Source organism: Gopherus flavomarginatus, chromosome 9, assembly GCF_025201925.1.
Source record: "Gopherus flavomarginatus isolate rGopFla2 chromosome 9, rGopFla2.mat.asm, whole genome shotgun sequence".
Taxonomy (NCBI): Eukaryota; Metazoa; Chordata; order Testudines; family Testudinidae; genus Gopherus; species Gopherus flavomarginatus.
The window spans coordinates 86,160,605-86,174,959 of record NC_066625.1 but is presented as its reverse complement, the minus strand read 5'-3'; the positions used below and the strand labels follow the sequence as shown (position 1 = coordinate 86,174,959).

The 14,355-nt window shown below is 45.6% G+C and overlaps 1 protein-coding gene across 1 annotated transcript in view; it reads left to right on the top strand.

The window, feature by feature from the left end:
• Window positions 1-14,355, top strand: part of IGDCC3 (immunoglobulin superfamily DCC subclass member 3) — a 187,659-nt gene that overhangs the window by 18,317 nt on the left and 154,987 nt on the right. Inside the window, exon 2 of the mRNA XM_050967469.1 lies at window positions 382-687. Coding sequence (XP_050823426.1) covers window positions 382-687 — 306 coding nt within the window. The remainder of the gene's footprint in view (window positions 1-381; window positions 688-14,355) is intronic.

Here is a 14,355-nt window from a genome sequence, read left to right as displayed (position 1 = left end):
TCTGAACAACGCTGCCTGCAGCTGCTCCTTATTGTATTCCCCTGGCCAGCTCCATGCTGATTCAAATGAAACACAGACTGCTTATTGGAATGTGCATGCTCCTGGATGCACAGCTCTTCCCAGGTGCTCCTCAGGGTGTCAGGAGCAACTAACTATTCCTTGCTGGAGTGGTCCCTTTCCAGTCTTCTTGGCCAAGCAGGGTGTGCACAAACGCTTTTGCCTGTTTCTTGGGAAAAGTACTTGTGGCCCAGACACATAACAGCAACCTGTTGTTTCTAGACTGGTTTTGCGAATCCCTGGTCTGAGTCAAAGCCTTAACTCTGATGCTTCTTGTGGATTAAGTAACTGACTTTGTTTGTTCCCCTTTCCCCCATCTTCTAGATTTTGGTCATTCCACCGAGCTGGCCTTCGCGGTGGAGCCCAGCGATGACATAGCAGTGCAGGAGCGGCCGCTGGTGCTGGACTGCCAGGTGGAGGGAATCCCGCCCATCACCATTACGTGGCGGAAGAACGGGGCGTTGATCGTGGAGAATGAAAACACCTTTGTGCTGGCCAATGGATCGCTGTACATCTCCCGCTTCCAGAAAGTCAGGGGGGATGGGTCGTCCGATGAAGGCGAATACGACTGCATGGCTCAAAACCGCTTTGGGCTGGTGGTCAGCCGCAAGGTGAAGATTCAAGCAGCTAGTAAGTACTGCGCTCACCCTATCCGTGCCTCCAAATTCCAGCCAAGGATGGTCTTGTGTTTGAAGTAGAAATGTTCCTTCCCTGGTAGCATTTAAGGATGCATATTAGTTGTATTGACTGGCTGGAGATAGAGCAGTAAGTCTACAGGGATCTAAATTATATGAACACCAAGTGGGCATCAAAACTTGACTATAGATATGAGACACACTGGTACATGTGCTGCCATTCTGTCCCAGAACTAATGGGTTTTGGGAGCCCAGCGGCCACTTACGTTTGCTCCCTGCCTGCCCTCCTGTATCTGGTGCACAGAGGTGTGATTTGGGCGTGCTTTCAGAACTGGCGCAGGAGCGTCCGGGCCCCTCTTCCTATAGATCTTACATGCAGGGCTGGAAAGGTGAAAGTTCATATATGGATGGGATTGCTAAACAGTAAGAACCAAGCCATTGGCAGGCTTCTGTCTGGAAAATTGATTGGGGGGTGGAGGAAAGGATTAAGAGAGTGAGAGAAAAAGATGAGTGGGGAGCAGATGTGGGCTATCGCTGTGATCTAATCTTCGGAATAATTGTACTCCTGTAAAAAGAGAGCTAATCAGCCCTTGCTTAAGGAGGAGAAGAATAAAGAGACCTCATGGTAGTAGTAAATCCCCTGTCCCAAAGGAGTGAGTTGCAGTCAGTCACACGGCGAATACTCCATCACACGTCTCTTCTGTGCCGTGTTTTGAAACCTCTTTGCCTCTCGCTGCTGCTAGGTACCATTCATAAGGCATCACTTTTCCAACAATAGGCAAAGACCTTTTGAAGGTCACAGTTTCTTTGTTATTTAAGGCAGGCAGCATGGAAGCAGCAAGTCTTATTTACTCCCTGGCATTGCCTTCGGGGGCAAGGCTAACAACACAAGACAGATTGTCTGTTGTAGGAACCTGTAGGGGGAAAAAACATGAAAATGTCAAAGAGTGAATGAAATTTAAAAAAAAGAAAGAAAGGGAAAAAAATCCTGAGCAGGACACAATTGTGATTCCGTAGCCTGCCTGTGCCTGCAGTCTGCTGCTCTCTTATTTATCCCATTGTATTTGGAAATGCTGTTCCTGAGGTTAATTCTTCCTTGAGTGGCATGTGCTCTGCTGGTGCTTTCCGAAATGTAGCCTGCTTGGGTTTTTGATTGTTGGTTTGGTCATGAGTCTGAGGCTTGTCTGGATAACAGCAGCAGCAGCTAATGACCCCCTGAGTGGTGGTTTCTCTCTGTGTGCCTTGCACGGGAGGGTATGTCCTTTTGCCTATAGGCTATCGGCAGGCTGCCTGAGGTCCAGTAGGGGGTCCTTTTTGCGTTCAACCAGATCTGGTGGTTATATCTGGGCATTCACTTTATGTACGGTTTGAGTAAGGAGATACCTCATTCCCACCTTGGCTGTCACCAGGTTGAGGTCCTTCATGTAAAAATTCTGGGCCACCTTTATGAAAAGGCCTCAACTCCTTTAAGAGAACATGTTTTGCTCACTCTTGGAGTGGTCCCGTAAAAACGCTTCCATTGCCTCTGTAATTTATTTTGAGACCATCCGATGGAAGGGGCAAAAAAGCCCAGGCAACATCCTCCGTGAGAGTGTGAAACTTCCGTGGTTATACGTATTGCCACCGAAACCACTTAAAATCCTTCCTTTCCTGCGGGAGGGCTTTGGATCGCTGACTGCCCTTAAAGGCAGCACCCTGCCGTCAGCTGTTCCTGAGTGTACGGAGAGGCCATCAGCCAACCTCGCTGTTCAGTGGTGTGAGTAATTGAGGAGGCAAAGGGTTTGGGTCTGCGCCAGGTAAGCAGCCGGATCTATAACCTGTCAGTCTCCTGAGGACAAGCCTCAGAGCGTTTTTGGTGACCGGTTTTGTCACTTCTGAGCTGGGAGATGGCTGACACAGGAGGACAGTGTCAGACTTCCTGGACCTGTAAGTGGGAGATGTAAGAGCCAGAGGATAACTGATGGTCAATAAACAGTGTCAATATGGATGTGAAGAGCTGCATGTTCCTGAATGGCATTTCCTTTGGTAACTAGATTTTAGCTTAAATCAAAATGGAAGAGAATCACATTGAAAATACTCTGGACCACATTCTGGCTTCGGGCTTGGAGCTGTCATAATTTCTTCCCTTGCTCCATTAACTCTGTACAGACTATACTGTCTTCTCCCCACCCCGTGCAGTGAGATCCTGCCAGTCACGGGAGTCATCTGCAGGGCATTGTGGTGCATGGGGCTGAGTTCATGTACTTGGGCCAGTGTAACCTACTGTTCAGTGTATGCTGCTGATCCATAGAAAATATGAATCTGCTGCAAGTATCCACTAGACACTTAGTTCGGTGGCTTATTCTTTAGGTCCTGAGTTCAGTCCCCTCTGACGAACAAGATGACGGCTGTTCTCCCAGGCCCCAAAGGTTCACTACCCATCTTGCTTTTTCGTTAGAATGTAGAATGGCACCTCAGTCTGCTGGGTATCAAAAAAGAACAGTTTCTATTGTTTTCAGAATTTTTATTAGGGCTTTTTTTTTTTGTTTTTTTTTTTGTTTTTTGACCGAAACAGGTGAAATTGGCATGAATTCATGAAACGGTTCAGTGTCCCTGAATCTGCATCTTTTGCTGAAAAAAGGTTTAGGGTGGAAAATTTTTGCCCAGCACTGTTTAGAAGCAATGTTCCTAACAGGTGGAAATTGGTTTGTAGTCTCTTGCACTGGACTTCTACACTGCCAGGGCCACTGTTATTTATTATTTGTCCCATGGTAGCACCTATGGGTCCCAGTCGTGGATCAGAGTTCCATTGTGCTAGGTGCTGTACAAACACATGCCAAAAAGATGGTCCTTGCCTTGAGGAGCCCACCTCATACACTAAGCACAGAAATTCCAGGTGCATTACCTGGTAACAAGCGCTTATAATCTTGAGAGTGTTGAATAGCTTCGGCGCTGTTTTGCTCTAAGGAAGAAAATATGTGTTGTATAAACCCTTTCTGAAAGAGTCAAAAATGTCTATGGGCTAAATCCTGCTCCCCCTGCAGATATGCCCTTCGCTTGGTACTGACAGCTGGGCAGAAAAGTGAAGGAGAAATAAAAAAAAAATCATGCAAGTTGATTGAGGCTGCGGTGCTGAGAAGTCAAAGGAATCTGACAAAGCAGAGCCCCCCGAGAGCTCTGCTTTACGTTTCACTCTGTTCAAAGGGATGCCGTTTGTCTCATATCATCATTACAGACTCTAGCTTTGAATTGTTGCTTGGCCTATGGTGGTCTTGGCTCTGTGGAGCATCCATGTTGGCATTCAGGAAGTGTTGTTGGATATCACTTTTTTTTTTTTTTTTTATGTTTCAGGTTTACTTCAACACACTGAAATTGGGTAAAATTTCACTGGAAAACCAGGCTGATCACAGATGATGTACATATAATACAGGGCCCTCATGGTATGAATGCTCAGGTTTGAACTCCTCATAGATTATTGGCATTGAAATGAAAAGTTACGCCATATATCTCAAGAAGGTAAATTACCCGAGCTTCGCAATAAAGTCTCAGATTTGGCAATATTTAGGCACCTCAGGGATGCAGTGATTTGGGGAATTTTAATATAGAGAAACATGATCTGAGCATAGAAGTGGGGGCCAGACATTCCTGAGTCAACCAAGACTCCAAATCCCGGCTCTGGCACTGATTTTTCCTGCAGCTTTTGACAAGTCATGTCATTTCTCTGCCTCAGTTTCCCCATCTGTAAAATGGGGCTAAACTGCACTTTTTGATCTCCTAGGGGCAGGGTTATCAAATTTAATTGGTTAAATGCTATATGATTGCTATGTAGTCTCATTAATAAAACCTAGGCTTCATAAGGGTACCTCTGTTGCCATAAAGTAGAATAGCATGGATGGAAATTGGCTTGTTCTGTTATGTGGATATTCAGAACATGTGCTAATAGTATTTTCATAGAGTAATTAATCATACAGTAGTAATTAAACCGAACAAAGACCTTTCATATTTGTACCTGCATCTAGCAAACTTCTTTGCCTGTCCTTGATCAGAACTTTCCAGTTGTTTTTTGTTCATTTGTCCAACCCGTGTGTGTGGGTTTGAAAGGTTGCAGCATATGGCATGTTCTTTTATAATTTGATTGTTATTGAATACAGATTTTTTTTCTAAAGATAACAGAACAGTTTCGTAACTTATTTTCTCATAACTCTTAGCTTTCTTACTTACAATCAGTTTCTCGTGTATTCACGGTTCTCCTGAGGGAAGGATCAGGGAGGATGTGTGAATGTATCTGCGTAGGTCTGGCTCTGGCTTGCAGAGATTCATGGGCAGGGAGAAGAAAGAGGGATCCTTGTTTAGCAGGACAGCATTAAAGATCTCTAGTTTGCCCCCGGAAAAGCTGATTAGAGGCACTTTGATCAGGCATTTTATTGCTCATTGCTCATTGCTCATTTTATTGCTCATTTCACACTAGTTCTCTTTTGTTGTGTTTAACTATAGTACCATCATTCAGTGGGTAGGCCACTGGTCTGGGAGTCAGGAGGCTGAGGGGTCAGTTCCTGGTTCTGACACTGAACTTCTGGGTAACCTTGAGCGAGCCACTTCCCTTCTCTGTGCCTCAGTTTCCCTATCTGTAAAATGGGGATGATGATTCTGACCTCCTTGGTAAAGCTCTTTGAGATCTGTGGGTGGAAATGCCATATAATCACTAGGTATTAATAATGAAAAAGTGTGATGCTTTGTTTTTGTTTTACATTCCCCTTCTGCTAGATAAAACAGATGCAAAGGGTTTGATTGTGTCTATAGGCACAGCCCTGAGCAAGTGCTAGTCCATAAACTGTAGCTACTCTCGGAGGCACAAATCCATCCCTACTTCCTTCTCCTTCCAGCGGAATAGCACTTTCTGCTGGCTTCTCCCAGTGGCATGCAGGCATACGGATTGGTGGAGCATAGGCTCTGTCCACTCTCTGTCTACTCCCACCCACCTGCTCAGGTGAGGGAAGATAAATGGGTCTAAGATCTGGAAGGGATGAAGGAATGGATTAGGAGCCCTTACGCTCTTGTAATTCAGGTCTCACAACCTAGTCCCAAATAAACACAGGATGAGTTTAATGTGAAACACCTGAGTAATATTTCCATTCTGTTGGGTTTATGCCATGCATGCTGATGTTATACCACTCTCCAGGCCTCCCTCAGGAAAAGAGCACTACAGAATGTAAGGCAGCCACGCTCCTTGCTATCACCACCCTTTATTTATTTGGGGCTTATCTGGCAGCCATGTGTCGTCTTGCAGAATTTGCAGCCTTTCCACCCCCACTATAATTTGCCCTGCATCATCATAAATCACAGCCTGGCCCGTGGAATAGGACCCATTGATTATATCACTCAATAACAAGCAATTATCGCTAATTGGAAAACACTGTCCTAGTGGATGCTGGGTCAGCTGCTGCACATGTCTGACCTGATGCTGGCAAGTTTCACAGTTTGATCTGGTTGTATTAAAAAAGACAGTCACATTGGTGGATGCCAAGTGAGTTTCCTGACGCCAGGTGAGATGTGTTGGCCTGATGCTTTGGTCTAGGTTGGCACCCCAGAATGGCTCTGCAGAGGGCTGTACCTGCCACACAAGAGTCCCCCCCCATCTCCTGTTGTCCAGCGGGACCTCAGTTACCAGCGCTGTAAGCCTCCACCGCATTTCCCTTATTTCAGCAAATCCCCAGCCACTTGCTTCCATCGCTGTGCCTGTGTGTACTTAGCACTTCCCCTGCTGGCAGGAGGGGCGTGTTGATATTCCATGCAAGGCAAATGGGACTTCTGTTCTCTGCATGGATCCTTTGGAGACGGACATTATAGACACCACCACCAACTTCTCTAGTGAATCCCGAGGCCAACACCCCTTCACCACTAACCTGCTAGCCTCTGTGATCTAAAAGTTGAGGGTCTCAAGGTCACTTGCAAAAAACCCTGCTGTTCCCACGTGCCTGTGAGTCTTTTTGCCTTCTATGCTATTTGCCCAGTGAAGAAGGTTGAATGCTTTTTTTTTTTTTGTTAAAAGCAGCAAAGATCTTCTCATCATTTCAACTCCTCTGCGTAGAAGGCATTTAGTATATTGAAACTGCAGCCCCCTTTGAGCTGTGGGATGGTAGGACGAGCTAGTTGAGCCCAAATAATAGGAGAATTGATAGGAGGGAAGAGGCAAGAAGGAAGTCTAAAAGGATTAAGCAGAGACAAAGAGGGCTGATTATTTTATGGGTCACAATACAAGGCATTAGAGTGAGATCACAAAGGGATGTGATTACAAAAGGCGGCCATATTGAAAGGATCAGACCAGGATTATAGTGGGAAATGTTTTTACACAGTTTTGTTCCACTCATTATGAAGTTAGCATTTTAAATTAAGGTTGAAATAAGGTGGCCCCAACGTTGTCACAAAAGTGTTTCCTGGGCAGTGCCACCATTTGGATTTGGACGCAGATTGCAAACCACTCACCAGAACTTCATAATCAAAGCTTAGACCCACCTACCTGGTTTGTTTTTCTCTTGTCGAGAAGACGGAGAGCCCTTTGGGTAGAAAGTGGAGATCGGGTCACCACATTTCCAAAATTAAGAACTTGGGGTTCTTTTGTGGTGACACTTTTTAGGGTCATGAAATATTTGCACAAGACGAAAATGCACTTAAAAATATATACGCTGGTGTTGCCAGAGCTGTCTGGCTCAAGAGTGACATGGGCAGATTACTTCTGGTGGAGGACTTTTTCCAAAGTAGGTAGGCTTCCAGCTTCCATTGATTTCAGTGGGCGTTAGGCACCTAATATCTTTATAGATCTGGGTCTGAATGAGCTTTGATCTGAGACATTGAATAGTGTCACTTGAGCAAAAGAACTGCTTTGATAATGTCTGTGCTCCTCCGACTATTCTCAGTCCAAATATTGTGCATCATGCTGAACCCTCATTCAGCTAGACTGGATTGTTCTTGGTAAACCCTGAGCAGATTCTACTTGCTGTAGCAATATGTCTTGGGAGCGGGGGGGAGGAGGTGAGACAACAAACAACATTTTAGTTATAAAATCAACCAAATGGTTTGATTGGTTGAAATAGAAAAACAAGGACATTTCGGGGGTCCTGTAAAGTTCTTGTGACCCAGCAAAACCACATGAAAGAAACAGAATTGTCCAAAGAAAACTGGGACAAGTGGCTTGGATTTGTAGTAGATTTGCAGATTTAGAAGAGTTAGTCACCCGTCTCCCATTGAATTTCAGAGTGTGCCTAAGTTGCCTTTGAAAGCTTGAAATGTGGTGCTTGTTTCATCTGCTGGTTTGTAGCAGTATGATGTTCATTTAAATGTAATCTCACTCTTCTCTGTAATGCTGGTAATGTCGCTAAGACAAGCCATAGGCACCGCAATGTTTTCTCGCTTATAGGAGCGTTTGCTCTCCAGGCAGTAATGGCACTTAGTCGTTTAAAGAAGGCTCCAGGGAAATATATCAGAGGAGTTTCATTAATGGTAGCCCTGTTGAGTTATTTGTCTCATTTAACCTTTGTAGCAAAGCTGAGGAAATTTTGACATCTCTAAGGTCAGCAGGACCTAAATAACTGATTTTTAGACATAACCAGAGCAATTTGAAGGTGGCTTTAAAAAAAATAAAGTCTGCATCCTCAACCGGTGCAAACTGGTGCAACTGGGGTCTCCACTGAAGTCAGTGGAGCAACGCTGATTTACATCAGCTGCTGATCAAGCTCTTGGTGCTTCGTTTTTGTTTACTTGTGCTTTAAAAATCTCTGTTCTGTCCCTGCATTATTTTGCCAGTATGTCCACCAAGATGGTGGCTGTTGTACTTGGCAAGAGTGGGGTACTGGAGTTCCTTCAGATAACTGCAGGGGTTCTATTCTGTGGAGTCACTAAATTTTCATTTTCATCTACTGGGACAGTGGTTCTCAACCTTTCCAGGCTACTGTCCCCCTTTCAGGAGTCTGATTTGTGTTGCATACCCCAAGTTTCAGCTCACTTAAAAACTACTCGCTTCCAAAATCAGACATAAAAATACCAACGTGTCACAGCTCACCATTACTGAAAAAGGGCTGATGTTCTCATTTTTACCATATAATTATAAAATAATCCAGTTGGAATATAAATATTGTACTTACTTTTCGGTGTGATACTGGAACCTGTTTTTCACTTGAAGCCTGAGCCCTAGGCAGTGGTGATGAAGCCTGTAACTTAGCTTTGCAGGGCTCCCTGTCACGTGGGTCCCCGGGCAACTGCCCCTGCTTGCCAGCCCTGCACTTGGTTGAGAAACACTGATCTAGATGAGTTGAGTACCCCCTGGTAGACCTCTGCATACCTTCAGGAGCACACATACCCTTGGTTGAGGACCACTGTTCTGGGAGACGAGATGCCATTTTCTAAGACATCAAGTTTTCTGAAACCATTTAATAGCAGATCAAGCCATCAGTAGTGAATAGAGAAGGAGGAAGGAGCCCAGGAAAAGCCCAGGAAATCTCTAGTGTAGACTTCTCCATCATTCTGAGGACTGGGATTTCAGGATGCAGCCCTGGAGTGCGGGTTGATCGCCTGATTTGCAGACGTTTGTTGTGATGTCTTATTTTGACAGCTTGAAATCTTTACTGTGGAAGTGGCAGGAAACACGGTGAATGCAGGCTGCTTTGTCTTGCGCCAACAGAGGGAACACAAGTAGCTGTGACCTGTTGTTCAGGAATCCAAATGATGTCTCTATAACTTCTGTCCTAATTTGGAACCTTGGAGCTTGGAATCAACATTTATTGCCAGGAATCTCCCAGAGTGCAAACCTCTAGTGCTCTGAGAACGTGCCCAGAAGGTGTTACAAAAGAGCAAAGAATTAGGTAACATGATTCACTGGGAATTTATTTTGGCTTGGATCTAGAGATGCTATTAAATCTTAGGGTTTGCTTTCTTGCAAGCCTATCAGCATGCAAATAGTATCCAAAGCCAAAGAAGAGAGGTGGCTGCAATGACCAGGTGAGAGAGAGCTTCTGTTTTTTCGGCCACCGTTTAGTGGAAAGACTGCAAGTAGGAATTGACTTTCTGGAGCCATTCAGCCCAGGAAATCAATACTGTTGATCTGATAGGTAACTAGTGATTCTTTGTAACTTAAAAAATGCCGGTGCCTGGCTTAATACATTGTATTTTGCTAATCCTGGGCTTGACCTGTGGTTACTGATAATGGCCACGAGAAGGAAAGGAAATAAAAGATGTTTGAAAAGATGTTTAATCTCTGAAATCCAGCAGGGTGGTGCATTCTGCACTTTAACCTGCCTGCTGCAGTTACAGCTCCCTCCCGCGGAGTGACAGCCCTGGGGTAGGGTTTTAAACCCTTTTCTGTTATGTGCAAAATATGTCAACAGCTCCTAAATGACTTAGGCACCCATAAGACTTTGGCTGCTAAGTCACTTAGGTGCTTGGGAAAAATGGACCCATAATGATACTCCTTTGCACTCTGAAATCAGGGTCCCACAGTACTTTATTAATCTTCATGTGGCCCTGTGAAAGGAGCAAGCCCTATGCTCCGTTTTTCAGGTGGGCAAGCTCAGGCACAGAGAGGTTAAAACAACTTTCCCAGGGATAGTGGGAGGCTGGGAGTAGACTGCTGGCCTCTCTGCACTCCAGGGCAAGAGAAAGCAGAAAGGCTTCAGAGTGATACAGGCGGAGAACTCACTCACATGCTGGCTGAAGATAAGCAACAGGTTTCATTAGGAGAGAGCGTGCTGCCAGACTGGTGAGCCGTGCTGTGAGCACAGGTGCTAGCCTGTGCTGGAATGGCGATGTGGCCTTAAAGGTCAACAGGGGGGAAGGGACTGTTGCATGATCTCTTTTCTTCCATTTATACTGACATCTCCAGGTCTGTCCCCTTTCTGGGCATGGGATATGCTCATGCTCCCTCTAGATATGGCACATGGTTTTCCAGCAGGTTCCTGCTTTAAACCCAATTTTACAGTTGGGTTGACCGAGGCAAAAGGAGGTCAAATGATTCGCCGAAGGTCATTCCATAAGTGGCTCGGATTAAATCTGAACCCAGGACCCTCCCGGTTCCCAGCCTTGGCTGTGACTGCCAGACCAGATGGCCTCCTGAATGCAACTTAAAGATCCTCAGCCTTTTCTCTCCCTCATTGTTCTCTATTGTGGGACTTTGAATGCAGGACGTTGAAAGTGAGAGTCGGTTGGGATTTGCTGAGTCTGAGAGTGACTGTTTAATGACACGGGTTCTCAGGAGAGGGTTTAAAGCTGCCTCTCTGTGTGTTTCCATCTGTAAAAAGGTTCGAAATCTCTTTGCTCTCTGTCACTTCGAGCAGTTTTCTAAGCATAAAGCTGCCTTTCTCTCTCCAACCCAGCAGCAGGTGAAAATGGATCTCTCCTACATTTCATCTGTGCTGCTGCTGTTCCACTGCATCATCCCACTGCCAAGCTGAGATGAGTGGAGAGGTAAAGACAGGACTGACGTCTATGTGAAGGAAACTTTTGAGCCCACGTCCTACAGATGGCCTGTCTGGGTGATATTTGCCCCTGCCCTCTCCCATCTCTGGTGGCGCAGTGAATGGACATGCCACGCTCCTATGGCTTTCACACCCGGGTTGCTTGGCATGTGCCCCCCGCTGCTTGTCTCTGGGAGGGGTTTCAGTGCAGAAAGCTGCTGAACGAACCTGTGACTTGCTTTGGAAGTGAAGCCCATTTCTCCTGGGAACACAATGCATAGAGTGGCTGGCTCCTTCTCCCAGGCTACCCTCCAATGCCCACAGAAGGGATGCTGGTAGCTACTTGATGTGGGAAAGTCTCTTTAGTCCACATGATCCCATGATGTCCCGTTTCTGTGATGTTTTCTGTGTCTGCTTAATGCCCTATGTACCATGCAGTGGCTGGGGGTGTTGGTGGCGTAGGGACCATGGAAACAGAAAGGGGAACTGATGTATTCATTGAAACACACAAGGGAGAACGAGGAGTTTGCTGACTGTGAACTCTTACGATATTGCCACCTCCACGTGTCCTGGCTTTGCCTCCCCTGATCCCCTGTTCACATCAGATCCACAGATGCAAAATCTGCATGGACTGCCGCTCCGCAAGTTACGCGCTGGGTGAGCTTGAGGAAGTCATGTGACTGTTCTGTGCCTCAGTTTCCCCACCTATAAAATGGTGGTGGTTGTGGGGGGAAGAACTAACCCGTTGACCATTTCTGTAAATCATTTTGAGATGCGTAGGGAAAAGGTACCATATACAAGCAAAGTCTGGAGGGGACAGTTACCTCAGCCACTCTTGCTCCAGGAATAAGCAATCTTTGGCTATCATTTCTATCCCCATCACTTGGACAGCAAGGAAGAGGACATGTCTGTACACAGGCACTGGTGTTCCTTGGAGAGCCAGGGAAATTCCTTTCCTAGGGCTGGACAGCTCCTCTCTGCAAGCCACCCTCCCCTCCTCTTCCTGACGCTTTCTCCACCTTAGGAACAGCAGTGGCTCACATGCCTGAATAAGCTGGCACCTCTGGAGCATTCCTTGATTAATGGCGTTTCTTTGTCCGTCTTAAGAGGCCCCCATTATGTCCCTTTGATGCTGCATTTTGCGCTTACCACTGTCACCCAGCTCAATGACTAATTTTCACAGGTCACGGCAGAGGGACAATGGATCAGGCTACGTTGGGAAGAAACAAATGAAATTTTGCTGCAACTGAGAGCACTAATTAACAGCAAGGATCAATTTTGGTGTACAAAGGAGATAGTTTAAGGCGGGTGGTGTGTAAATGAGTGGTAGTGCTTGCGATAAAAAAGACTCTGTGTGTGTGTGTGTGTGTGTGTGTGTGTGTGTGTATGGGCTTCAGCTGCAGTTTTGTTCTCAGTTGCGTTTGATCATGGCCTATGCTTCTGTGCTTATTCATTGTGGAAGAACAAAATGTTTTCCTACTTAGCGTGTCTTGGACGGTCAGGCATTAATGCTGAGAAAAGACTTATTAGAGCTACTCCATTACCAGGTCAGTGCAGCATTGTACCCTTTGAGTTGTGTTGTCCAGTCTTGCATTAAAACTATCAAGCCATGAGGCTTATATTCCACATGATCATGGATTATAGTTAATATAATATATGGAGATATACTTACCTCATAGTACTGGAATGGACCGCAAAAGGTCATTGAGTCCAGCCCCCTGCCTAGCAGAACCAAGTACTGATTTTGCCCTAGACCTTTAAGCAGTCCCCTCAAGGACTGAACTTGCAATCCTGGGTTTAGCAGGCTAATGCTCAAACCACTGAGCTATCCCTGCACTTTGCAAACATAGAATCAGCTACAGTCCCTGCTCCAAAGACCTTACAGCCTAGGAGGACAGTCTCTGATGCCCTTCCTGAGCTTGAGTATTGCCTCCCTCCTAGCAGTCTCACTGAGACCATTCGCAGAGCAGAGTAGTACTCCAAGTGAGTAAGGATGGCAGAATCTGGCCCTAAGGCAGATGGAAAGAACAACAGACCATAACAGTGCTGGGATGCACCAGTGAGCAGAGGTGAGTGATTTGAGAGGGGAAAGGGAGGGTTTCTGGAGGGTTTGGTAGAAGAGAGATCTTGCCAGATGTTGCAGGCACAACAGGATAGAAGGCAAGAAGCCAGGAATGTGTAAAAGTTAGGAAGGGAGCAGTAAGGAGAAAGGGTTGGGGTTCACATGAGTCCTTCTCTATACTTCAGTGGGAGTTGGATCAGGTCCTAAATATGGATCTGAGGCTTTGTTTAAACACCCAAGTCAGACTGGTTTAAATAAAATCCGTTTAAAAAACATACTTCAACTGGTGCAACGATATGTATAGCCGGGCCTCAGGTTCTGCATATCAGGTTGGCCAGTGTGTCTTTTGGCTTCTCAGGCACCAGTACAATGCCCTGCGTCTTCAGCTGCAAGTGTGGCTCGGGCCTATTTCAGATCCATTTGTTCAATTCTGTTTTATGTCCTCATCACCGTGGGAGCGGAACACCTCAGATGGGACTAACATCTCTCACTTGCATTAATTTTTAGGTTTTTAAATCTTGAACCTTTGTATTGGGTTTAGGTTTGGTTAAGGTAAATCAATGTTTTTAACCAGATTTGGACTTGAGCGGCCCTTTAAGCTGAAGACCATCCTGTTTGTAGGCTCCGTGCACCCCAGTTCTTACTGAGTTTTTTAAAAGTTCATGGAAAGGGTCGTTACACGTGTTTGTAGGCTGAATCCTGAGCAGTGGTGGCTGGTCCCTGCTTACTGGCGGGAGGGGCTATTCTCTTTTGTTCTCAGGAGCCACTAGTGAGTGGAGTCATTCTTCACTTTCATTGGCTGTATTTTCATTAATCTTTTGTATTCACCAGTACACACCCCTTTTCACCATTAAAAAAATAAATTCACATTACCTTATTTGGGCATGTTTAGAATGAAAGGGCTTAAAGAAGTAAATGAAAGCCAAGCAAATACAGCAGATGTGTAAAGTGTTGCTCTAAATCCAAACTCCAGGGAGGGCACATGTTAACTGCTGGAACTTCCTGAGTTTGAATCCTGAAGGGCCGAGTCATTTCTCAGGAAGAGCTTCCGTGAGGTGTTTCATGTCCGTAAAGGCTCCAAGGTATTTGACTGAAATAGGATTTTTCATGTTGAGGAAACCTCTCAACAGATCAGTGTAAAACTCAAGTCCATCTACTGCCCATGTTTCCATGGCATGAT